This window comes from Corythoichthys intestinalis, chromosome 16, assembly GCF_030265065.1.
Source record: "Corythoichthys intestinalis isolate RoL2023-P3 chromosome 16, ASM3026506v1, whole genome shotgun sequence".
NCBI lineage: Eukaryota > Metazoa > Chordata > Actinopteri > Syngnathiformes > Syngnathidae > Corythoichthys > Corythoichthys intestinalis.
Genome location: NC_080410.1, coordinates 26730262 through 26754552, shown reverse-complemented (window position 1 = coordinate 26754552; position 24291 = coordinate 26730262). Strand labels below are relative to the sequence as shown.

At 40.6% G+C, this 24291-nt stretch overlaps 1 protein-coding gene and 1 long non-coding RNA gene across 2 annotated transcripts in view; one reads left to right on the top strand and one right to left on the bottom strand.

The window, feature by feature from the left end:
• kcnt2b (potassium sodium-activated channel subfamily T member 2b) overlaps positions 1 to 24291 on the top strand; it is a 147408-nt gene that overhangs the window by 58497 nt on the left and 64620 nt on the right. Inside the window, exons 3-9 of the mRNA XM_057817470.1 lie at positions 678 to 780; positions 856 to 918; positions 10924 to 10972; positions 11259 to 11318; positions 15829 to 15903; positions 16134 to 16217; positions 20479 to 20573. Coding sequence (XP_057673453.1) covers positions 678 to 780; positions 856 to 918; positions 10924 to 10972; positions 11259 to 11318; positions 15829 to 15903; positions 16134 to 16217; positions 20479 to 20573 — 529 coding nt within the window. The remainder of the gene's footprint in view (positions 1 to 677; positions 781 to 855; positions 919 to 10923; positions 10973 to 11258; positions 11319 to 15828; positions 15904 to 16133; positions 16218 to 20478; positions 20574 to 24291) is intronic.
• On the bottom strand, positions 15268 to 20585 carry LOC130904610 (uncharacterized). The gene is made up of 4 exons (XR_009060875.1): positions 20426 to 20585; positions 15992 to 16202; positions 15803 to 15901; positions 15268 to 15664 (listed from the first exon to the last, which is right to left on the bottom strand). It is a non-coding gene; the product is annotated as an uncharacterized LOC130904610 (long non-coding RNA).

Genomic DNA, 24291 nt, shown 5'->3' with positions numbered 1-24291 from the left:
TTTGGGGGTAACACACAACGTCATGTGCGGAAGAAAAATGGAACAGCTCACCAACATCAACACCTCATCCCCACCATGAAGCATGGTGGAGGGAACATCATGATTTGGGGCTGTTTTGCTGCCTCAGGGCCTGAACAACTTGAAATTATTAATGGAAAAATGAATTCAAAAGTTTATCAGGATATTTTGCAGGTAAACCTGAGGCCGTCTGTCAGACAATTGAAACTAAAAAGAGGATGGATGCTGCAACAAGACAATGATCCAAAACACAGACGTAAATCAACTTCAGAATGCTTTCAGTAGAACACAATACACATTCTGGAGTGGCCAAGTCAAAGTCCAGACTTGAACCCGATTGAGATGCTATGGCATGACCTAAAGACAGTGATTTATGCCAGACATCCCAGGAATCCGACTGAACTACAGCAGTTTTGTAGAGAATAATGGGCCAAGATTAGTCCTGATCTGACTGATCTGCAGCTACAGGAAGCATCTGGTTGTAGCTATTGCTGCCGGGGGGGGGGGGGGGGGGGCAAATCCATCATAAGTACTGATAAAATAGCGACAAAAAACTTAGAATCCGACAAAATGCTTGACATTTTAGGATTAGCTAGTTAATTATTCCGAAAACATGCCTCCTCGACATTTAAATAACCGCCCCAATCTTTCTATTACAGGTTTGCGAGTACGAATGTTTAACTTTGCACTCAAAGTGCTGAGCTGCCTCCTATACATTGTCCGAGTGTTACTGTACAACCCGCAGGAAGAGAGGCCCGACTGGTGAGAAACACCTGATACAGTTTTGAGCTGGTTTGTGACAGGAAATGACAATTTTCTTCTGTCCCCTCCCCACAGCATGAGTGGCATGAACTGCACCAAACAAAACACATCCTCCCGCCCATGGAATGAGTTTGACTGGTAAGTGAGCGCCATATCTTTAAATGAGAAATGATGGCCCTCTCGGCCTGGTCCTCAACGGTCGGGAACGTTGTGTATAACGCGATCAATGCGACTTCACTTAACTGATGCGATTCACATGCTCATATTGAACATTCCAGATCCACGTTCATTTATCACAATCCGCCCGTATGGATTAGCTGTCAGTATAATATGTATCTAGTGCCTGTGCAGCCTAATCAACAGCGATCTAGTGGAGATAAAGCATGTAATATACAGCTACGGCGGGGAGGCCAAACAGGAAGTGGCGGATCACGGCCCCCGGAAGGCCGCGCCGTGTCTCCAGCCTGGGGACCTATTGATCTAATTGGCGGCCGGTGACGCTGGCTAAGCTCCGGCTCCAAATGAATAAGGGGGCTGACAGAAGCAGCTCTGCTCCAGGCAGCCCACTCGTAGGAGCGAATCAGGCAGGCAAGCAGCCGTGATAGGCCCCAGGGTGTCTTTGGAAGAGGGGGGCGGCTTCCTCTTCTCACAATAAGGCTGTAAATATCCATTTGACTGTGTGAATCTGACTTTTCACGCTCAGTATGAGAACATGGGTATTAATGGTGCAATGGAAATACAGCACATTATTTGCATCCAAGTGGCAAATATTGTTCAGATGAATATTATTGTAGGATTCTATGGACAAGTTTCCTGAGTGAAACATGGGCGGCGCCATCTTTGACATTTTCTGTTGCGGACTTCCGGTTTAGACAGAACAACATGAAGTGCAGTTGAAGTAAGCAGTGTGGAGACAAAGTTAAAACTGCTAAATCAAACCAAAGGAACCCACGGAATCTCCAAAAATGGATTCAGCATGACGTAGATGAGGCTGCGAGACTTTCTGTGTTGTGCGTTTGTTCTTTTCACTTTGTTGATCGTTCATGGACAAAATTCTAACAATCTGTAAAGCCTGTGTTAAAATGAGGTGTAGATTGATACGTCGGCCACTTGAGTGACCAAAATGAGGCAAAATTACAAATAATATTACAATTGCAGAATGTAGAAGGGCTGACGCGGATTTTGTTGTTACAAGGAAATACTACAAGGTATTTTTCACCTGGTTGGATTATAGTTATGGTATTATGAGCTCATCACACATGTACATATAAGCACAAATAGTATGTCATTCTTTTATTGCAGATATTGATCGCAATAAAACTTTTGGACATGAATCCATTTCTTGTTTTATTTGAAACTATTGGTGCATGTGCAAAACAGGTCAATAAATCACAATTTATAAAATTATTAGAAAAATATTAACGAAGGTGGAGCATAACTCGAGCCTTCCATCATCAAAGTAGAATGCACGTAGTCTCGATATTTGTCCATCAGCATTGAAAGTGTTGTTGTGAGGCACATCAAGTTGTCTTCCCTTGCCTAACAGCGTTTTACACGTGTAAACATAGGAACAAAAACTTGCATTTATGCATTTAGGGAGATGCCCATGGATGACTTGTAGCAGGCAGGCATAGCACTCTCAGTTGTAATATAATGTAGCCTATATGGGACAATAGATGGAAACTGTTTGTTTATATTGTGTCCCATCACATTACGGTCTGTTAAATTTAACTGTCCAACTGTTCAAATTAAATAATTTGAAAATTTACACTGTCTGTCATTGCTTGCAAAGCGTTAAAAGTACTGTTTATGTTGTTGTTACAAGCCGGTGGCTGTTGCCGGAGTGGGGTGGGGGGTTCATATAATGGTCTCTTGTCCATGGGGCCCTGCAAGTCTGTTGACAGCCCTGCCTATATCACTTTGATGTATTTAAACTGTGCTTCCTCCATCTGGTCAATTTTAACACACGCTAATTGTTAAAAAATACTCCCCCGTATCTGCTTGGAATTTCCTTTTGTTAACATAGATGACTGACCCAGACGGAACCTTAAATAAATAAAAAAATATATGATACTAACGTTCAACCAAACACACAAACTAGAGATGTCCCTCCGATCACATCATTTTCAAAGTATCGGAATCTGCCAAAAAATATCGGACATGCCTTTTTTTAATATACATATATATATATATATATATATATATATATTTTTTTTTTTATTATATCGTTTTCTAATTGTATTTAACGTTACAGACAAAATGTCTTACACTCATCCAGAGTCTTTAGGTTTGGCTTAAACTAGGGCTATAAAATTTATCGCGTTATCGGCGGTAATAACTTTTAAAACATTTAACGCAATTAATGCATGCGCTGCACTACCCACTCATGCATTGTCGCGTTCAATCTATAATGGCACCGTTTTACGTATACATAGAGTTAAAAGGCAACGTTAAATGAGTAGAGAGAATTTTGGCAGCCTTTGAAGCTTTTTTTTTTTAATTGGCTAAAGCCTTACAATCCCTCTCTAAACAATTAGAAATATCGTGGGAAGCAATGTGGGGAAGAAAGGTAATAGTTGATCTTTTTCTTAACACCCTATTTTATTTCCCAACGCAGAGAAGATATATCAATTGGTACCACTACGCACAGTCATGGTTGCACTTCCCATCATGCATTTAGTCACAATATACAAGGTCACATTTATCCTTTAAGAATTGCAAGTCTTTCTATCCGTGGATTAGGCCTGAACGATATTGGAAAAAACTATTGCTGCGATTTTTTTGGGGTTTGCGATATATTGCGATATTATATTGCGATATTTTAAAAAAATGTATATATTTTTTTTTCAAGAAATTTTCACAAGATGACTTAAATAGCTGTTTGGAAAGACTTTAGATGACTCACCATCACCACAGTGTACAGTCATCCCTTGTTTTACGCGGTGAATGGGGACCAGAACCCTTTTTTTTTTTTTTTTTGTGTGTGTGTGTTTTTTGTGCCCAATGTATTTATTCAGATTTAGCATTGGAAAGAGATACATATAAGACATGTTTTTTTCTCACTTTTCCCCCCAAAGTGATTTAAAAAATGTATGTAAATAAATGTTTTTTAAGCACTTCAAATGTCATAATTATGGTAAGTTTTAAACATAACTGTCCAACCAAATCATTTTTGAACAAAAATAAAGTACTGTAGCAGATAAATGCTTGGCTTTATTAAATGCTTCTGTTTAGCTGTGACCGTTGAAGTGACATGTAGAAATTTCAAACTCCTCATGATCACTTCTGGCATTTACAGTGCCTTGCAAAAGTATTCGGCCCCCTTGAACCTTGCAACCTTTCGCCACATTTCAGGCTTCAAACATAAAGATATAAAATTTTAATTTTTTGTCAAGAATCAACAACAAGTGGGGCACAATCGTGAAGTGGAACAAAATTTATTGGATAATTTAAACTTTTTTAACAAATAAAAAACTGAAAAGTGGGGCGTGCAATATTATTCGGCCCCCTTGCATTAATACTTTGTAGCGCCACCTTTTGCTCCAATTACAGCTGCAAGTCGCTTGGGGTATGTTTCTACCAGTTTTGCACATCAAGAGACTGACATTCTTGCCCATTCTTCCTTGCAAAACAGCTCGAGCTCAGTGAGGTTGGATGGAGAGTGTTTGTGAACAGCAGTCTTCAGCTCTTTCCACAGATTCTCGATTGGATTCAGGTCTGGACTTTGACTTGGCCATTCTAACACCTGGATACGTTTATTTTTGAACCATTCCATTGTAGATTTGACTTTATGTTTTGAATCATTGTCCTGTTGGATGATAAATCTCCGTCCCAGTCTCAGGTCTTGTGCAGATACCAACAGGTTTTCTTCCAGAATGTTCCTGTATTTGGCTGCATCCATCTTCCCGTCAATTTTAACCATCTTCCCTGTCCCTGCTGAAGAAAAGCAGGCCCAAACCATGATGCTGCCACCACCATGTTTGACAGTGGGGATGGTGTGTTCAGGGTGATGAGCTGTGTCGCTTTTACACCAAACATATCGTTTTGCATTGTGGCCAAAAAGTTCAATTTTGGTTTCATCTGACCAGAGCACCTTCTTCCACATGTTTGGTGTGTCTCCCAGGTGGCTTGTGGCAAACTTTAAACGAGGCTTTTTATGGATATCTTTGAGAAATGGCTTTCTTCTTGCCACTCTTCCATAAAGGCCAGATTTGTGCAGTGTACGACTGATTGTTGTCCTATGGACAGACTCTCCCACCTCAGCTGTAGATCTCTGCAGTTCATCCAGAGTGATCATGGGCCTCTTGGCTGCATCTCTGATCAGTTTTCTCCTTGTTTGAGAAGAAAGTTTGGAAGGACGGCCGGGTCTTGGTAGATTTGCAGTGGTCTGATGCTCCTTCCATTTCAATATGATGGCTTGCACAGTGCTCCTTGAGATGTTTAAAGCTTGGGAAATCTTTTTGTATCCAAATCCGGCTTTAAACTTCTCCACAACAGTATCTCGGACCTGCCTGGTGTGTTCTTTGGTTTTCATAATATTCTCTGCACTTTGAACAGAACCCTGAGACTATCACAGAGCAGGTGCATTTATACGGAGACTTGATTACACACAGGTGGATTCTATTTATCATCATCGGTCATTTAGGACAACATTGGATCATTCAGAGATCCTCACTGAACCTCTGGAGTGAGTTTGCTGCACTGAAAGTAAAGGGGCCGAATAATATTGCACGCCCCACTTTTCAGTTTTTTATTTGTTAAAAAAGTTTAAATTATCCAATAAATGTTGTTCCACTTCACGATTGTGTCCCACTTGTTGTTGATTCTTGACAAAAAAATTAAATTTCATATCTTTATGTTTGAAGCCTGAAATGTGGCGAAAGGTTGCAAGATTCAAGGGGGTCGAATACTTTTGCAAGGCACTGTAAATGTCTCCAACGTCCCTACAGTACACACATTCATTCCAGCGGGGCTTCCTTACAACTGTTTAACAAGTTAAACGATGATTGACAGATGCCCGTGTGAAGTCTGCTTCTTTGGCCAGATCAAAGCCATCGTTGTGCCGCAGTGACTGAGAGGATCAAAAGGGTGGGAGAGGGAGGATAGGAGGCTGTGCGCAGACCAAAAAGTGGGGCGTATGTGGATCAAAAAAAAGAAAAACTATCGCACGTGCTTGCGATGGGACTATCGCGCACACGCACATCGCGATGGCGATGTTTAAACGATATATCGTTCAGGCTTACCGTGGATCCCTCTCACAGAAAGAATGTTAATAATGTAAATGCCATCTTGAAGATTTATTGTCATAATAAACAAATACAGTACTTACGTACTGTATGTTGAATGTATATATTTGTCCGAGTTTTATTCATTTTTTTCTTAAAGCATTGCCAAAATGTATATGATCGGGAAAAATTATCGGGAATGATTGGAATTGAATCGGGAGCAAAAAAAAAAAAAAAAGCAATCGGATCGGGAAATATTGGGATTGGCAGATACTCAAACTAAAATGATTGGGATCGGATCGAGAACAAAAAAACATGATCGGAACAACCCTAACACAAACGCAGAACAATTACAAGTCTAATACAATATACTGTATCTCTGTGTACACGTATAACCCAATATACAACAGAAGACACATGATTGACATTAATAGGAGATAAACTTACAGATTCGGTTCCTCCTCCGAGTGGATGGCGAAGTGTATAAAACACATAGACCCGTCAGATGGCTTTTTCAGTGGAGACTTTTTATTAACAAAACAATCAGCGTGGGACACTGCCATTTACCACGGCGCTCCCGCGCAATTTTAACTAACACTTGCTCTGCACAATTTCTTCTTCTGCGCTACAGTATATCTGTAATGCCAGTCATATTGAAAAAGGATAGCGGCGCCTTGTGAATGCCGCTAACACAATACAACAGCATATTCCTTCTCCCTCTACTAGGAGGAGCCACGTCAACGCAAGGAGGCGCTACCCCCCCAGCGGCCGGAGGGATTTTCTTCAAAATGGTCCCGTGAAAAATTATGAAAATCGGACTTTTCCGTGACTTTATAAAAACCCGGCCGGACGGTAAAAATGGGATATAAAAAGAGGGCTTGTCCGGGCAAAAGAGGACGTTTGGTCACCCTATCCTACACAAACTGATTATCAACAGGCTAGCAGCAGATAGCATGTGTTGCAGCCACAGCAGTGTAGTAGTTGTAGTAAATAATATTAAACATCATAATCACAATCATCATCGTAATAACAATATCAAAGACAACAAGTCGTTTCATGCGCAGGATTTTAGCTTTAGTACTGGACACATGATAATGCAGGGATAGGAAGAACATACCCTCCATAACACAGTGGCAACATGGCTAAGTAGTATAACATGGGAAGTGGTATTTCCAAATGGTCTTTTTTGAGGAATTTCGATGAGTGATGCCACTCCAGCCCCATTGTTGTTTTGGTTAGAAGTTGCGAGCAGAAATGCTGAAGTAAAGCCAAATCGGAAACTTGTCTTTCGGAAAATTAATTCTAATTTGTTTAAAACTGGAAAGACTTGGAGATGTATCTTAAGTGTATCTGGCCCTTTTTTAGCAGATATCAGTGACAAAATATAAATTTATAAAATACTTTTGAAACAGTTACTTAATTTGCGTCAGTACTGATTCTGTTCTCACTAGAATTTAGAAGTAATAGGACTTCATACAGAAACACAATGCAATTCGTCGAGGTGTACAACACCCATTTCTTATCGATACGATGCAATTTCTATTCTTTGGACGTTGATATAATACAGTATTTGGCAATATTCCAAAGTCTTCTACGATTCAATTTCCATTCGATTTAAGGGCCTCTGATCAATATAATACGATATTATGTATACATTTTAGGGCTGTCAAACGATTAAAATTTTTAATCGAGTTAATTACACCTTAAAAATTAATTAATCGTAATTAATCGCAATTAATCGTAATTCAAACCGTCTATAAAATATGCCATATTTTTCTTTAAATTATATATATATTCTGTAAAATAATTTGTTGGAATGGAAAGATAAGACACAAGATGGATATATACATTCAACATACGGTACATAAGGACTGTAGTGGGCATTTCACTCTACTGTCATTTAAATCTGTCTATGCTATCCTCACTCCGAAGCGTCTACTTTTTCCAAACCTAGACAGCTAGTGAACGACGCCTTAATAATCAGACTTCTTCCTTTTTCATCTGATTTATTAATAAAATGGCCTCAAACCACTTTCCTCTTTAGACCGTAGTGAAACTACAAAAAAAAAGTACACAAGCATTGCATTAGCAACAACGTTAGCTTAGCACGCTATACAGGTTCACTAAACATTAACAAAAAGCGTCTCATACAAAAAATATAACATTTAGCTTACTAACATAATATGTACATTCTTTACAACAACCATACTTACTAGAGGTGTGCAAAATTTCCGATTCTTAGATTATTCACGATTCGGCCGTGGAAGATTCGAGAACGATTCACAAACATCCAAATTCCGATTATTGAAATATGCCAAGTAAAGCGGAAGTACAACACACTCAGTGCGCCGCGCGGTCAATGAGGAACGGAGCGAGAGTAGCTAAACATCATGCTTCTCATAACCCGGCCCCTCGGGTAATGCCAATGCTCAACTCACGGTTCTAGCTCAACTCATGCCACGAGATAAAAAAACACAACAACATACCTGACTGCTGCCGAAAAGCTGCTACAAAGTAGCATAATGTTATGGTAGATCTCATTTATATAAGACTAGATGCATTATTGATTCAGTAGCGTTAGCAGCACACCTACAAAAAGCTAGATGTGGACGTTAGTAAATGGCCGCCATCTTAAAGCAGTACACGTCCCTGCAAGGCTGTTGTAGCGAACCTTCCAAGCAAACCTAATTAACTTTTTATCTAAAATACTCCTAAATCGGTAAAATATTGACTTGAATCTATCTTTAAAATAGTTTTAAAACTTTCACATGTCGAAAGTAGACAAAAGGGAAATTATGAAATAACGGGAGCAATTTTAACAACTTTAACGGTTGATTCACAACATTAAATTAATTGAATGTAGTTTAAAGCTGCTGATACAGAATGGGGACTGGAGTTTTTTATTTACTGTTATTTTTGTATATTTGTTTACTGCTATATGTTAACTTGATACTGAAATAGTAGTTTGATTTAGCCTGAAAGTATTTTTGAACAATTTTGGAACTAATGTACAAAACATTTAAAAAAAAAAAAAAAAAGGAGGGGGGTGCATCAATAATCGTTTTATAATCGAATCGGAGCCTCTGAATCGTAATCGAATCGTTGGGTGCCCAAAGATTCCCAGCTCTAATACTTACGGACAAATCTTGTCCAAGGATCATATAAGCACAACATTACAACGTAGGCGTCAGCCCGAGACGTCGTGCAGCCATATTGAACTGGCAAGAAAGCAATAAACCATGTCGCAAAGCGACCACAAGAGTTCGCTGTTCACCAGCACAAAAAACCTTGCTGTAAAACTTACCAAAAGGCAGAATACTGTCTGAGCGGGACATGTGCGTTAATTGCGTCAAATATTTTAACGTGATTAATTTAAAAAATTAATTACCGCGCGTTAACGCGATAATTTTGACAGCCCTAATACATTTAGAAATAAAACATTACATTTCAACAAAAGCAATAGAAAATCTAAGCAATTTTGATGTGCCGGGCACACGAAGAGGGCAGAGGGGGCTGGAAGTCTGGATGATATGGAGAACCGCAGACGAGACCGGGGGACTGCACGAGCATAAGCCGAATATAGCGCTCTCCCAGCGGGCACGCGAAGAGGACCGCCGGTCGTCGGCAGCGTGGCCTTCTCAGTGGATAAGGAGCATTGTCAGCCACAAAATGCAAGCCACCTCCTTATTAAAACGTGTGCCATGACCCCAGTATTACAAAAGACGTAGTTTACTCACTTTCTCGTCAGTCCAATGGTCACAAAGTAGTCGGACTTGTTTTGGCCAATATCCGCGGTGAACGAGAACTTTTTGAAACCCAAAAACGCATACACGGTTCTCCCTGGTGCAGCAACAAAACCCTGCAGCACATTTGGCTGGCGTGATGCGAAAAATTTAACGAATTAATCCGCAAAATTAGCTGAATCCGCAGTACATCTGCATGCTAAAAAGCAACGCTGTATTGTGAGATGCTGACCTGGGTGACGTCACAATCGCATTCTTCCAAAATCCAGGAAGTCACTCATTTTCATGGCAAAAAATTTCAGAAAATTGAATAAATAAATCGATGGCTTCCACACAGATCCAAGCGGTGCATTATATTCAGGAGTATAAAATATAGCGTGAAATATGAAATAAACATGCTTTTTGCTGTTATAGACACTTTAAATTTAAATGAACATTAAATGGCTGAAAAATAATGAATATGACCACATATATCGTTATCGGTTAATATCGGTATCGGATTTTTGGTGTTGGACAATATCGGGATATCGGTAAAAATGTAATTATCGGACAACTCTAATGAAAACCATTCTTTTTAACAAAATAGCATATCTAAAAGAAGACGATATTGATTGATGTAAACTGCAAGTGAAGTGCCGTTATTAAATAGGTAGCCTACACACACACACACACACACACAAAAACATGTTAGAAACAATTTTGAAAAATGTAAGTATCTCTTTAAAATGTGTGAACCATTGTCAGTTCCAAGCCTCATCTCATATTGCTTTCCTATATGAAATGTAATTCACTCTAATTACCAGAAAGATCTCCCTGATGTTGTTATTTTATATTTTGGGGGGGCGTGTCACTTTCAGAGTTTGCAAGGGCACAGTAACACATCGAGTGTTGGAAAATAGCCCAATTATGAGCATAATATAGTGCCCAAACAAACACAGTCTGTTACCATTAACTCGAAAACAGCTTGGACAGTGTCATAAATGGGCTGCATACGTTTTTCCACTTTAACAAGCACAGACTGCAACATTTTAGCTGCTAATTGTTGTCAATTATACCTCTTACAATGCATTTTAGTCATTATTCTCTGCTACGATCGAGCTAAGAGCACTTTATTACACGTAGTCAGGATTTGACACAGATTTTGTATCATTTTCTCTTTTTTGTACCCTCTGCAGGAAGCTGATCATCTGGGTGGAAAGACCTCTACCCCTGTGGGCACTGCAGGTCAGACAGATAACATGACTTGCGTATTGTAAACATGTTTACAACAAAACTGTTTGGCAGTATCCTCCCATCTCATCCATCTAATGAGATGCGAGTAAAGAACATAAGAGTGGACACTATCACGGCACATTCCCCCTCTTCTCTTCAATCATCAGCACGCCCACTGATGCCACCCACGCTCTCCTCTTACATCTCTGCCATGCCTAATTTCGCTCTCAGACTGTCTCAACTCCCCGTCTGCTCTCGCTCTCTTTAATGTCAGTGTTCTCTCACTCTCTCTTTGCAGGTGCTCGTGGCTTTTATCAGCTTTTCAGAAACAATGTTGCTTGTGTATCTCAGCTACAAGGTGAGTCGTTAAAAGACTATTTTTAAGATTTATGGTAGGCCTACAGTGGCGTAAAAGTCAACAGGTGACCCATGTGCTACCATTGACGGCGTTAGATGTCGAATCCGTTGGAGCTGCGAGGGTTGGCAGCATCATTTATTCATTTTTCCAAAAATGTAAAAATATGACTTGGGGAAACAATTTACATTTAACAACAATTTACATTTCAAGCGGTGCCACCAATGTTCCCTCTAAGCTGTGCTCGTGCGCAATTGCACACTACTTGCATACACTCAGCGCAGAAGAAAATCTATGAAGCGCAGAAAAATCAAATTGAACAGAAACGTATTGTAGCGCCAATAGGACTAATGTCTGTTTCGTCCACAATGATATGTCACCGCGACACTCCTATTGGTGCGTTCGATACGGTAACGCGACACTCCCATTGGTGCGTTCCATATGGCTACGCAACGCTCCCATTTGTGCGTTCCATATGGCAACGCGACGCTCCCATTGGTGCTTTCGATATGGCAACGCAATGCTCCCATTGGTGCTTTCGATACGGCAACGCAACGCTCCCATTGGTGGAGAAAATTGACTTTGACTCCTCTCCTGTTTTAATTCAATTCTTATTCTATTCAATTTTATTTGTATAGCCCTATATCCAAACAAGGTTGTCTCAAAGGGCTTTGCAGAGTCAATATGATACACAGTCAGAAACAGTAGATGAATTAAGTAAAGGTCTAGTCCAAGTCCTGAGCATCCCTCATCCCTAGACCCTCCATGTCGGCAAGGAAAAACTCCAAAAACCTTTTGGAAAAAATGAGAAACCTTGGGGAGAACCACAGTCAGGAGAGATCCACTCCCAGGACGGAGAGACAAGATGCACCAGGACTGCTAATGGGAATTAGCAAACGGAGTTACAGTTTATAGAGATGCAATAGAGTGAGGGAACAAGAGGAGGTCCATCTAGCCAGATGAGACGGGGTGTGGGTGGGGGGGCAACAAGGACGTCCATCCAGCCAGGGGACCCGATAGTCAGGAGGCTGCGGCTGAAAGGGGAAATGACTGGTGATGAAGAGACTAGTTAACTAGATATTAAAATTAGAGAAGAGAAATAAAGTAAGGCAAGTGGTGGGTAGAGTGAGAAAAAGGAGATAGGACTCAGTGGCTGTACTTCCCCCAGCATTATAGCTTCTAGTGCAGCTTAGACTGAACTGTGAGTCTAGTCCGATTTCAACTAGCCTGACCATAAGCTTTTTCGAATAGTAACGTTTTCAGTCTAATCTGAAATGTACAGACTGTGTCGGCTTCTTTAATACTAGCTGGAAGCTGGAGCTTGGTAGCTAAAGGCTCTAGCGCATGGGTGTCCATCCTGTCCTCAAGGGCCGCTGTGGGTCCTGGTTTTTGTTCCTACCAATCGAGCACTGACAGTTTAACCAATAAGGTTTGTGCTAAAACAAGTAGCACCTGACTGCAATCAACTGTTTACACTTGTGAGACACCAGATTGGTGAAAAGATGTCGTCTTGTTTTGTAGGGATGAAATCCAGCACCCACTGCGGCCCTATGTGGAACAGTTTGGACACCACTGCTCTAGAGCCTACTGTACTTTTAGAAACTTAGAACTTACTGAAGCTTTGCAAGCACTGCGGTATTAATTAATATATAATTTTAGAATTAATCTAGTTATTAGTGAATTAGACTAACAAATTGTTTTCTGTACCATTTTGCAACGTAACTCAATGAGCAATAGGTGTCTAGAAAAATGCTTTCAAATAATTAAGAACGTTTCTGACCTTTCAAAGCTTTTTAAAGATTAAAATATACTAATTATTGTTTAAAATATGTTTTTAAGCTAATTTTCCGCAAGCTATTTTTCTTATTTCAAGAAATCTTAGTAAAAAATTACTTGAAGCACTGGCAGATAATTTCACTTATTTCTTGTTAGATCTACATTGAAAACGAAGGAATGTAACTAGTTTTAAGGAGGTGTATTTTTGCAGTGTAGGTGCTCAGACACAGAGAATAGGAATCATGAGTATCCTTATTGTCTGAACAGTTTTAATGTGGGAGTGATATAGTGTGATGCATTGTGGTTGTTCAATATGTTTTGTTTATTAACTCACCCATTCCACAATTGGACCTTACCCAGGCCAAAGCAGGACTCTCCTATGTTTAAAGCAGGTCTCTCACATATAACATACAGTGGGGCAAATAAGTATTCAGTCAACCACCAATTATGCAAGTTCTCCTACTTGCAAAGATTAGAGAGGCCTGTAATTGTGAACATGGGTAAACCTCAACCATGAGAGACAGAATGTGAAAAAAACACAGAAAATCACATTGTTTATTTATTTCCAAATTAGAGTGGAAAATAAGTATTTGGTCACCTACAAACAAGCAAGATTTCTGGCTGTCAAAGAGGTCTAACTTCTTCTAACGAGGTCTAACGAGGCGCCACTCATTACCTGTATTAATGGCACCTGTTTGAACTCATTATCGGTAAAAAAGACACCTGTCTGTCTGTCAGTCAGTCACATTCCAAACTCCACTATGGCCAAGACCAAAGAGCTGTCGAAGGACACCAGAGACAAAATTGTAGACCTGCACCAGGCTGGGAAGACTGAATCTGCAATATGTAAAACGCTTGGTGTAAAGAAATCAACTGTGGGACCAATTATTAGAAAATGGAAGACATACAAGACCACTGCTAATCTCCCTCGATCTGGGGCTCCATGCAAGATCTCACCCCATGGCGTCAAAATGATAACAAGAACGGTGATCAAAAATCCCAGAACCACACGGGGGGACCTAGTGAATGACCTACAGAGAGCTGGGACCACAGTAACAAAGGCTACTATCAGTAAATTAATGCGCCGCCAGGGACTCAAATCCTGCACTGCCAGACGTGTCCCCCTGCTGAAGCCAGTACACGTCCAGGTCCGTCTGCGGTTCGTTAGAGAGCATTTGGATGATCCAGAAGAGGACTGGGAGAATGTGTTATGGTCAGATGAAACCAAAATAGAACTTTTTGGTAGAAACACAGGTTCTCATGTTTAGAGGAGAAAGAATACTGAATTGCATCCGAAGAACACCATACCCGCTGTGAAGCATGGTGATGGAAACATAATGCTTTGGGGCTGTTTTTCTGCAAAGGGACCAGGACGACTGATCTGTGTAAAGGAAAGAATGAATGGGGCCATGTATCGAGAGATTTGGAGTGAAAATCTCCTTCCAACAGCAAGGGCATTGAAGAGACGTGGCTGGGTCTTTCAGCATGAAAATGATCCCAAACACACAGCACGGCAACAAAGGAGTGGCTTAATAAAAAGCATTTGAAGGTCTTGGAGTGGCCTAGTCAGTCTCCAGATCTCAACCCCATAGAAAATCTGTGGAGGGAGTTGAAAGTCCGTGTTGCCAAACGACAGCCCCAAAACATCACTGCTCTAGAGGAGATCTGCATGGAGGAATGGGCCAAAATACCAGCAACGGTGTGTGAAAAGCTTGTGAAGAGTTACAGAAAACGTTTGGCCTCCGTCATTGCCAAAAAAGGGTACATAACAAAGTACTGAGATGAACTTTTGGTATTGACCAAATATTTATTTTCCACCATTATTTGCAAATAAATTCTTTAAAAATCAAACAATATCATTTTCTGTTTTTTCCCACATTCTCATTTGCATGGTTGAGGTTTACCCATGTTGACAATTACAGGCCTCTCTAATATTTTCAAGTGGGAGAATTTGCACAATTAGTGGTTGACTAAATACTTATTTGCCCCACTGTAATACACATCTCATGAACAATGAGATCTTGGTATTTTTCATTTTAAGTGTGCCAAATTAGTTATACTGTATTAAAAGTAAACTAATGAAAACTGCTGCTGTGATTTCATTCTTTTAATAAGCCATGTAATTTGCTATGATTCAAGGTTTTGAATAGGCATGATACTGGTGTTTGGCCTCCGTGTACACATCTGACGTTGCTCACTGTGGTCCGCAGTGTGCTCAGAGAGCTTTTGTGTCTGCTCAGACACATGAAAAATTAGATGGAACATTGGGTGCCACTGAATTTCTGGCCGGCCCAACCCTTTTGAAAATGTGTCCCCTCGTATTAAAAAATTCTGTTAAAAATCAAATCAATCTGTGGGTGACCGACCTCCAACGTGTTCAAGGGATGATACATGAGACGGACTTTAGGAGAAGCCTCTGTGTTGCTATTGCAGGGTGTCCATCCATCCAGGTGTGCCACTGCCTTTCATGTACTTGCCACTTTAAGCCTATGAAGGACCCCATGCGCGCGTTACTTTAAAGTCGACTAAATCCCATGGACGCAGGAGGTGTCAGCGAGTCCGCCTACACTTCTCTGCAACAGAAACAGATTAAACCTAGTGAAGTCAATGCTTGTATAGCCCGTTCTTCCGTCACGTCCCCTTCTGCTAAACGGGCCCGTTATGTGGTAATCCCGCCCGTGGGGGTCGCCATGACAATGGAGTTTCCTGACCTCTTGTGTGTGCTTTGCGTCTCCAGGGCAACGTCTGGGAGCAAGTACTACGTGTTCCTTTCATTCTGGAGATGATCAGCGCCGTTCCCTTCATGATCACTGTGAGTGGAAAGACATGCGCCACTGAGCACCGAAAGCATTCGCAAACAACACCTTTCCTCGCCTCCTGGTGGAATACGCATTTATTACCTGCTGTCACAGTATATGGCACTTATGGGTGTCACAGTAGGCTTCTGCTATCGCACCTCCTCAAGAGATGATTGCGTATGCATTCTGCTGGAGAAACACGAGCAGAAGTGAAGTGCTCTCTGTTTCTTATTTTTTCCCACAGGTGATTCTGCCCTCATTCCGAAATCTCTTCATCCCAGTTTTCCTCAATTGCTGGCTGGCCAAACATGCTCTGGAAAACATGATAGTGAGTTGAGCAATACACGTCAACTCATTGGCTGCCACTGACAGCGCTAAACGTCCAATCCATTTTGACTGGGATAGCTGTAACTGATAAATGTTTATTTATCCCTCCAACCACCTGTCGCTTTATCTGAGGCCAGGTCATGGAGGCACCGTTTTTAGCAGGGAAGCCTAGACTTCCTTCGATCATGTAAAGCCCTGATTAAAACGGAGTAAATAACATTGTTTATGCAGTATATGAGCGGATCAGTCGTCTAATCAAAAAGATTTTGATTCGAGAGCACGTCTGACCCTTAGCGGCCATCGAACGTCTACCGCATTCAATGCAAGTGGCAGTTCTCCTAGTAAATGGCAGACAATGAGTTAACTACTGTATATTCATAATTCCATACCTCACACACAGTGTTGCCACAGATTACTTGAAAAAGTAATTTAATTACTGATTACCAAGGGCTTAGGTTTGGTCTCAACATTGGTAGGGACGATATAAAAACCTGCATGTACACTTTTTGCTGGGGACCGGACATTAATAAGACCAAAAAGATTATTGAACTGGGGTCAGGGCTACATTTCTCACGAACCTAATTATTTGTTAGGCTAAATGATCAATGCAAAATAAATCTCTATTGACTTATACTAACTTTCATGCGTGTTGGTTCAGGTGATACGACGTTCGATTCAAACCTCTGTTTTCAATAACTACTAAAGAAACATTTTGAAGTGCAAGTCCCTTTATTAGAAAAATCTTGTCCACTTCTAAGGGACACTGGACCCCTAGACTCAAACTAAAGTATTGTAATATTGAAGAGAATTGGGGGGAAAAAATAAAGAAAAAAACATCTGAGATATCCAAGGACCAATCTGAGGCATACTAGACTACCCCAAGACTCGAACCATAGTACTCTCATGAAATTCTGATGTGTGATTTCATTTCACAGATTTCTTTTTCATGTCAGTTCATGTTCATGTCTGTTCATGTGCATGTCAGTGTCCCCCTGAAGTGGACCCATTTGTGGATAGCTCCCTGTTTTTTTTTTTTTTTTTTTTTTTTTTTAAACAGTTACTTGCACTCTGAAGCCACCACGTTGCATTAATGTATTCACATAATACAAACAATGATCCAAATGAGGGACGGCTTGCTGGACATAATTATTCCCTGTGGCTGGCCTGATCGCAGTAGTTTTGCAGGTTAGCAAGTTCACACAGTTTAATGTGATGTGAACTCTGACGAAGGTCAGACTTTTAGTTAAAAAATTAGTGGTGTTTTCCCCAACTCCACAACATTGATGTCTTTTTACATTAACGTACATACAGTGGCTGCTGCTGGCCGACAAAATCACCCCTCTATTATCCCTCCTCTTTGAAGGGGCGGAGAAGGCGGCATGTTGTCAACATGAATCTGTTGGGGTTGTGTGAGTGTGTTTGTGTGGTGGTGATGGGGCGGGGACATGTCATCAGCCAAAAAAACATGCGTTGGAAGGTGTGAAAAAAATGGACCAGCACATTAAGCGAGTGAAAAGGGGTCAATGTAAGTCTGAACATAATGAAAATAATTCACTCAATAATGGTAGTGTCGATTCTATCTTTACAACATATGGGAAGACAATCTAAATTACCTATATAACTGGACTGATCATATAATGCAAATAAGGTTGCTTAAAAGTTGGTGGGGACAATTTGAGCATCCTGAAAAGTTGGTAGTGTTATGTCCCTACCGTCCCTATGCAAACCTAAGCCCTTGCTGATTATTGATTACGCCTCAAAAAAAGTAATCTAGTTACTTTACTGATTACGGTATTATCAAAGTAACGAGGTTACTTTAAGCAATTTATCGGTTAATTTTCACCAATTTTTCCCTATTTGCTGCCTCAACATAAGAATGACAACAGAGAAATGTCATTGCATGTAATTGACTTTCCGATAATTGAATTTAAAAGGGACGATCAGAATTTTTCACATCAGGCTTAATCTTCGAGTTAGGGATGGGGGGGGGGTTAAAATCCCTTATGGGAGTTGATTTCAACCACCATTGACTCACGCTAAGCCACTCAGGAGCCCTGAAACTAACAAATAACTGACAAACTGCATGTCAAAAATTCTGAACTTTGGGTTAGGATTTAGGGTGAACGGTGTATCAGTGCCAATGTAAAACAATGCAAATTGACTGCACAATAATCAGCAACACACAAATGAATTCCACAGTGCAATAAACACAAAGACGAAGGCGGGCGCGAATGCGTGTGCACAACCCGGAAGTACGCCGTACACAGACGCGGTCAATTTGGCCACAAAACGTGGCGCCAACTAATGCAGTTTACACTCAGGTCTGACTTACAACACATCACAAAGATGTTTAACGAACATGTCACTTCACAACATAAATGTCCAACACGAATATGATGTAAAAAATGTTTGCCGACGTGGAGCAATGACCCACCAGCCGTTGCAACTGTAAAGCTACGAAACGGTAACGGCTACAAAACTATTGCTGGAACCCTCCAGAATGAAGGAAAAAAATACTCATGTTCATTCATGGATGTATACAGATCAACATTCCTTCACACATCTCAACAGGTGGCTGCACTTGGCTCGAATGTGCACTGCATTCCTCACACCTTTCTCAATCCCTAAACACTTGGCGCGTGTGACGCAAGACCAAAACAGGAAGCTATGGGTGGATACCATGGAAAAGATGGGAACCGTTCTAACATTTTCTATTCAAAATGCTTCGTACATGACTACAATATTCTTCATTCTACATACATTATGAGGCAATAACAAAATAGTAACTCACAGACACGAAAGAAACTTTAATCAGATTACTGGTTTGGAAAAATGAATGCGTTAGATTGCTTGTTGCTGAAAAAAAAGTAATCACATTACAGTAACATGTTACTGACAACACTGCTCACACATCAAGAAATGTATCCTGCTTCCTTTTCTGTTTGGCAATTCCCTTCTCCCTTGACAATAGCATAATGTTTTTGTGGTGAATAAAAAATATGTATATACAGTGCATGCATACCAGTGTTGTTTTTGGAGAAAAATACTTATTAGTCTTTGTCATATCTTATATAATGTGCTAGTGTAGTTTTAATCCATGAATACTTAAAATATTTCCGGCTATAAAATTAATAAGTTTTAGTCCAATAAACAAAGTTTTCTAAAGACCACTGACAAACAAGCACATATTACAGCGTCTACAAGGACAACGGCAACTTGGTGATGATAATACTGTACACACTGAGCAAGAAAGAAAAAATAATGGTTTTTAATAATGATAGCCACCTGGATGCCGTGAACTATGTAAAAAAAAAAAAAAAAAAAAAAAAAAAGTTATCCGAGAGTTTAAGATGACGCTCTCCATGCTAAATGCTAATGCTAAAGTGAATGTTACGCTAATGCGACCAGTTACATTTAGTTTGTGATGATCACTCAGCACAGACCTTTAAAAGCCAAAGTAATATTGCATATTCTCTCTTGCCAAGATAGGAAAACAAATCTTACCATGTGTTTCCAAACAAGCAAGTCCGGAGAGGACATGGGTGAGTGGGGGGGTGGCATGTCACATGAGTGACACAACTAAACACTGTTACGATGCAGGCTAACTACTTGTATAATAAGAAATTGTCACACATTGTTAGCGTTAGACGGAAACTATGGCGTATTTTCGTCTCATTCTTTCTTCGTCAAACTAAAACTGGCATTCGTCTCGTTATGTTTTAGTCTCCCAAGACACGTTTTTAGTTTGTTATCGTCTCGTCATCGTCATGAAAAATTTGTTTGTCGACGAAATATTTTCGTTATTGTCATCGTTGACGAAAACAATGATGCATACAAGTCAGTTTTTTCCTTTGGTGTGCAACTTAAAACAAAGCTTTGATGCAAAATTCTGTCTGTTGCCCCACGAATCAAAAATATTATGACGCAATATAGCTCTCGAAAACTACAGAAACCTTATTGTTGACTGAGTGTTAATCAAAACCGAGCATGATCATTTTAAAAGGCATTTATTGGATATACTCAACGTGCCTAGCATGCTTGCTTTTTTCTTCTGGTTCCAAAAATGAAACATGTACTTATCATAAGTGGAGTCCTGGCGTTAAATTGCAGCACAGTATCTATTAGAGCGAAATCCACTATTTAAGGAAACCTTTTCTCCCACGCTCCACTGAGCACATGTCCGATCTGTTTAAGACCCGAGCGGTATACCTCTAGGCCGCATTTCCATTCGCACGACTCATGAGGCGTCTCTCTTTTTGCAGAACGACCTCCACAGGGCCATCCAGCGGACGCATTCGGCCATGTTCAACCAGGTGGTGATACTCATCAGCACGCTGGTGTGTCTCATGTTTACGTGGTGGGTACACACGCAAAATGAAATGGACAGGAAGTGATGATTTCACAGCTGAGGGGGGCAATGCCTGATGACAAAAGACAAAGAGAGGAAATAATGGTGTTGATGGAGGGAGAGAGAAAGCAGGGAATACGACAAAGGAAAGATAATTGGTGACTGCAAGTGCGAGATAGCGCCGTGACATGACAACTGGTGATAGTTGCAAAGTGACGACGGCTGAGCTCATCTTTAAAGATCAACCACGTTTAACATTTAAGACTAGATAAATATGCAACGTTACATTTATTAGCTCTGGAATGCATCCACTTGCCTACACAGTGAACACACTTGGAAAATTCACATGTTCATGTTTCAGTGGCAGTAACAGTAATAGACGTCCAATCCATTTGAATTGGGAAGGCTGGCATTGAACATTCGCTGCCAGTGTCACCTAGTCAATTTCTAAACACCATAAAAATACAGAAGAGTATGTGTTCAGATCTGAGTGTAAGGCACGGTGTTCTTTTCTTTGTGGGCCTCCTTCCTTTTTCTAGCCAGCCATAGTCGTGAAATATGGAGACTATCAAAATGTTTTGGGCCAGTCATGGGTGTTCCAACAGGACATTGACCCAAAACATATCTATAACAAGAAATGGTTGGAGACCAGTGCCTAGTCGGGGTGTGACAAAATATCAAAATGGTGATATATCGTGATACTTAGTATCCCAAAAAGGTTATCGATATGCTCCTGCCAAGGATCGATATTGTCAGGGAAACGCGGGAAGGCAGGATGTGTGGACCCAAATGCAGGGAAACAAAAAAGGCAGCGAGGCAGGTGGCAGTGAACTCAAAAAACGTTTCAATAATAACTAACAAAATCACAAAGTACAAACAAAAGGACTGGTGATCAAAAAGGCAATGTTCAAACCAAAACTTACTTAATCAGAGGGACTGGTACACGAGGGCTTGGACAGGACTTGAAATTGACGTTCGTATAGACAGACATTGACATAGACAAAGACGCAACCAGGAGTGAACAGAAAATGGGAGCTTATATACACACACGCAGACAAGGGGTAACGAGTCAACAAGGAACAGGTGAGCACAGGAGGATAGACTAGGAGAAGGTACATCAGGTGAAATCAATGGGCAATCACAGGGACAAGTCACACTAGGAGAAAACCAACACAAAACCTAACAGATATATCGTTACAAGTCACTTTTTGTTCATTTTAGGGCATTCAAAGGTCACTTTCTTTTGAGTTTGAGGCATTGCTTATTAATTTGGGGAGATTCTTGGGTCACTTCCTGTTCTGCTACCCCAAATAAACCAGAATTGACCCATAAATGCCCCAAAATCAACATGAAGTGACCCATCAATGCCCACAAATCAACACGAAATGACCAAATGTCAACAGCAAATGGCCTGAAATGCACTCAAACTCATTGGTCGCCACTGGCCACACTAGTGTGCCGTGAGAGATCGTCAGGTGTACCGCGAGAAGTTATCCATTTTAGCATTTTTTTTTTTTACGTCGTCGGGCGGAGTTTGTAAAAGTCACCTCCTTAAATGGTGTTCCTCCAGACATCCATCACGCGGAGGCGCTGCTTTATTTACATTGAATATGGTCTTCTTCTGTTGCTGCTTACTTTTATGTTGGCGTGTGTGCGAACCGCTGAGCTGCCAAGTGACGAGTGGTCAAGGTGGATTTATTATTATTTTGTGAATAAATGTGCATAAGTGGAAGCCTCTCCCCTTTTTGTTACTTTTATGCATGCATCCTACTTACCACGCGTTACAAGTTGCAGTAGGAGGAGTAGGTAGAAGCTTGCGGTCGTGTGCAAATGAGCAAGGTATTGCTCATGTTGCGTTCAAGAACTGCTCAGATTTTTAGCCATCAGCTATCTTCCTGTTCGCGAAAATGTGGAGACGTAAAATGTGGACCCCAGCACGTCTCCTGTACATCATTTGATTAGGGTCGTCAAGTGTCAATATACACGGAAGTGTCCTTTCCATTTCATCCATATGTGAGACCGTCAATCCTCCCCCTGTGTTTTATTTCAAGTCATTGTTGAGGACAGCAAGGTAGCTGATGGCTAAAAATCTGAGCAGTTCTTGAACGTGACGCGAGCAGTTGCATTTGCTCTCGTTTCAAAACAAGTCGATTGATTATTTTGTTCGCCTCCATGAAAACACAGAGAGAAAAAAGGCAACTTTTTTTAGAAACACTACAAAGGTAAATGAGAAAGTCCTCAAAGCCAGTTACCTTGTTGCTAAACTCCGGCTAAACTGTTGCTGAATCCAAAAAGATACTACCTGCCTGCAAAGCCCATGTCAGTGAGATGCTTGCCCCGATGCGATTAAAGACATTTCTAAAGTCCCCCTGTCTGACAATTCTGAGCTTTTCAAGCCTAACTGCTATACAAAAAAAAAAAAAAAACAGAAAGAGACTAAGCACTTTTGACGAAGATTCCTGCCAGGATATTGGCTTTGTGTTCATCCATACAGGTTCAAGTTTCACACTGAATAAGTATAAATAATGAGAAATTATTTTATAAATAAATATACTGTACAGAAATTTTGGAACATTTTTGGTTTGTGGTGTGCCCCGAGATTTTTTCCTATGTAAAAACGTGCTGTGACACAGAAAAGATTGAAAAACACTGCCATAGACGTCCAATTCGTTTGAAGTGGGAGGGATGGCAGCGAATGAACTCATGTTCAACCGCTGACACCCTCCAAACTTAAATGGATTGGATGTCTACTCGTGATAAACTCATTCCAGTTCACAGCAGAAGGATGAAAATAGCTAGTTTTTGTTTTTTTAGTTGTTTTGGAGAATATCCTAGAATGATACTGTATCCTGACCAGTGTATCGATAATCGTTGGATCGCCATATTGTGAGATCATCATTATCGTGAGCTTTGTATCGCAAATCGTATCGTATCGAGAGGTACCGAGAGGTTCCCACTCCTAGTGCCCAGTGCCAGAAAAAAGAATGAGACCTACAAAGAAAAGAACAAAGTGCCTGTAGTCAAACATGGTGGAGGTCCAATAATGTTTTAGGGTTGTTTTGCTGCCTCTGACACTGGGTGCCTTGACATTGTGCAAGGAGTCATGAAATATGGAGACTATCAAATTTGGGTCGGAATGTAGGGTCTAGTGTCATAAAACTGGGTCTGCGTCAGAGGTCATGGGGTTCCAACAGGACAATGACCCAAAACATACCTCAAATAGCACTAAGAAATGGTTGGAGACAAAGCGCTGGAAAATTCTGAGGTGGCCATCGATGAGTCCGGATCTACAGTGGGGCAAATAAGTATTTATTCCATCACTAATTATGCAAGTTCTCCCACTTGAAAATATTACAGAGGCCTGTAATTGTCAACATGGGTAAACCTCAACCATGAGAGACAGAATGTGGGGGAAAAAAACAGAAAATCACATTGTTTGATTTTTAAAGAATTTTTGCAAATCATGGTGGAAAATAAGTATTTGGTCAATACTAAAAGTTCATCTCAATGCTTTGTTATGTACCCTTTGTTGGCAATAACGGAGGCCAAACATTTTCTGTAACTCTTCACAAGCTTTTCACACACTGTTGCTGGTATTTTGGCCCATTCCTCCATGCAGATCTCCTCAAGAGCAGAGATGTTTTGGGGCTGTCGTTGGGCAACACGGACTTTCAACTCCCTCCACAGATTTTCTATGGAGTTGAGATCTGGTGACTGGCTAGGCTAC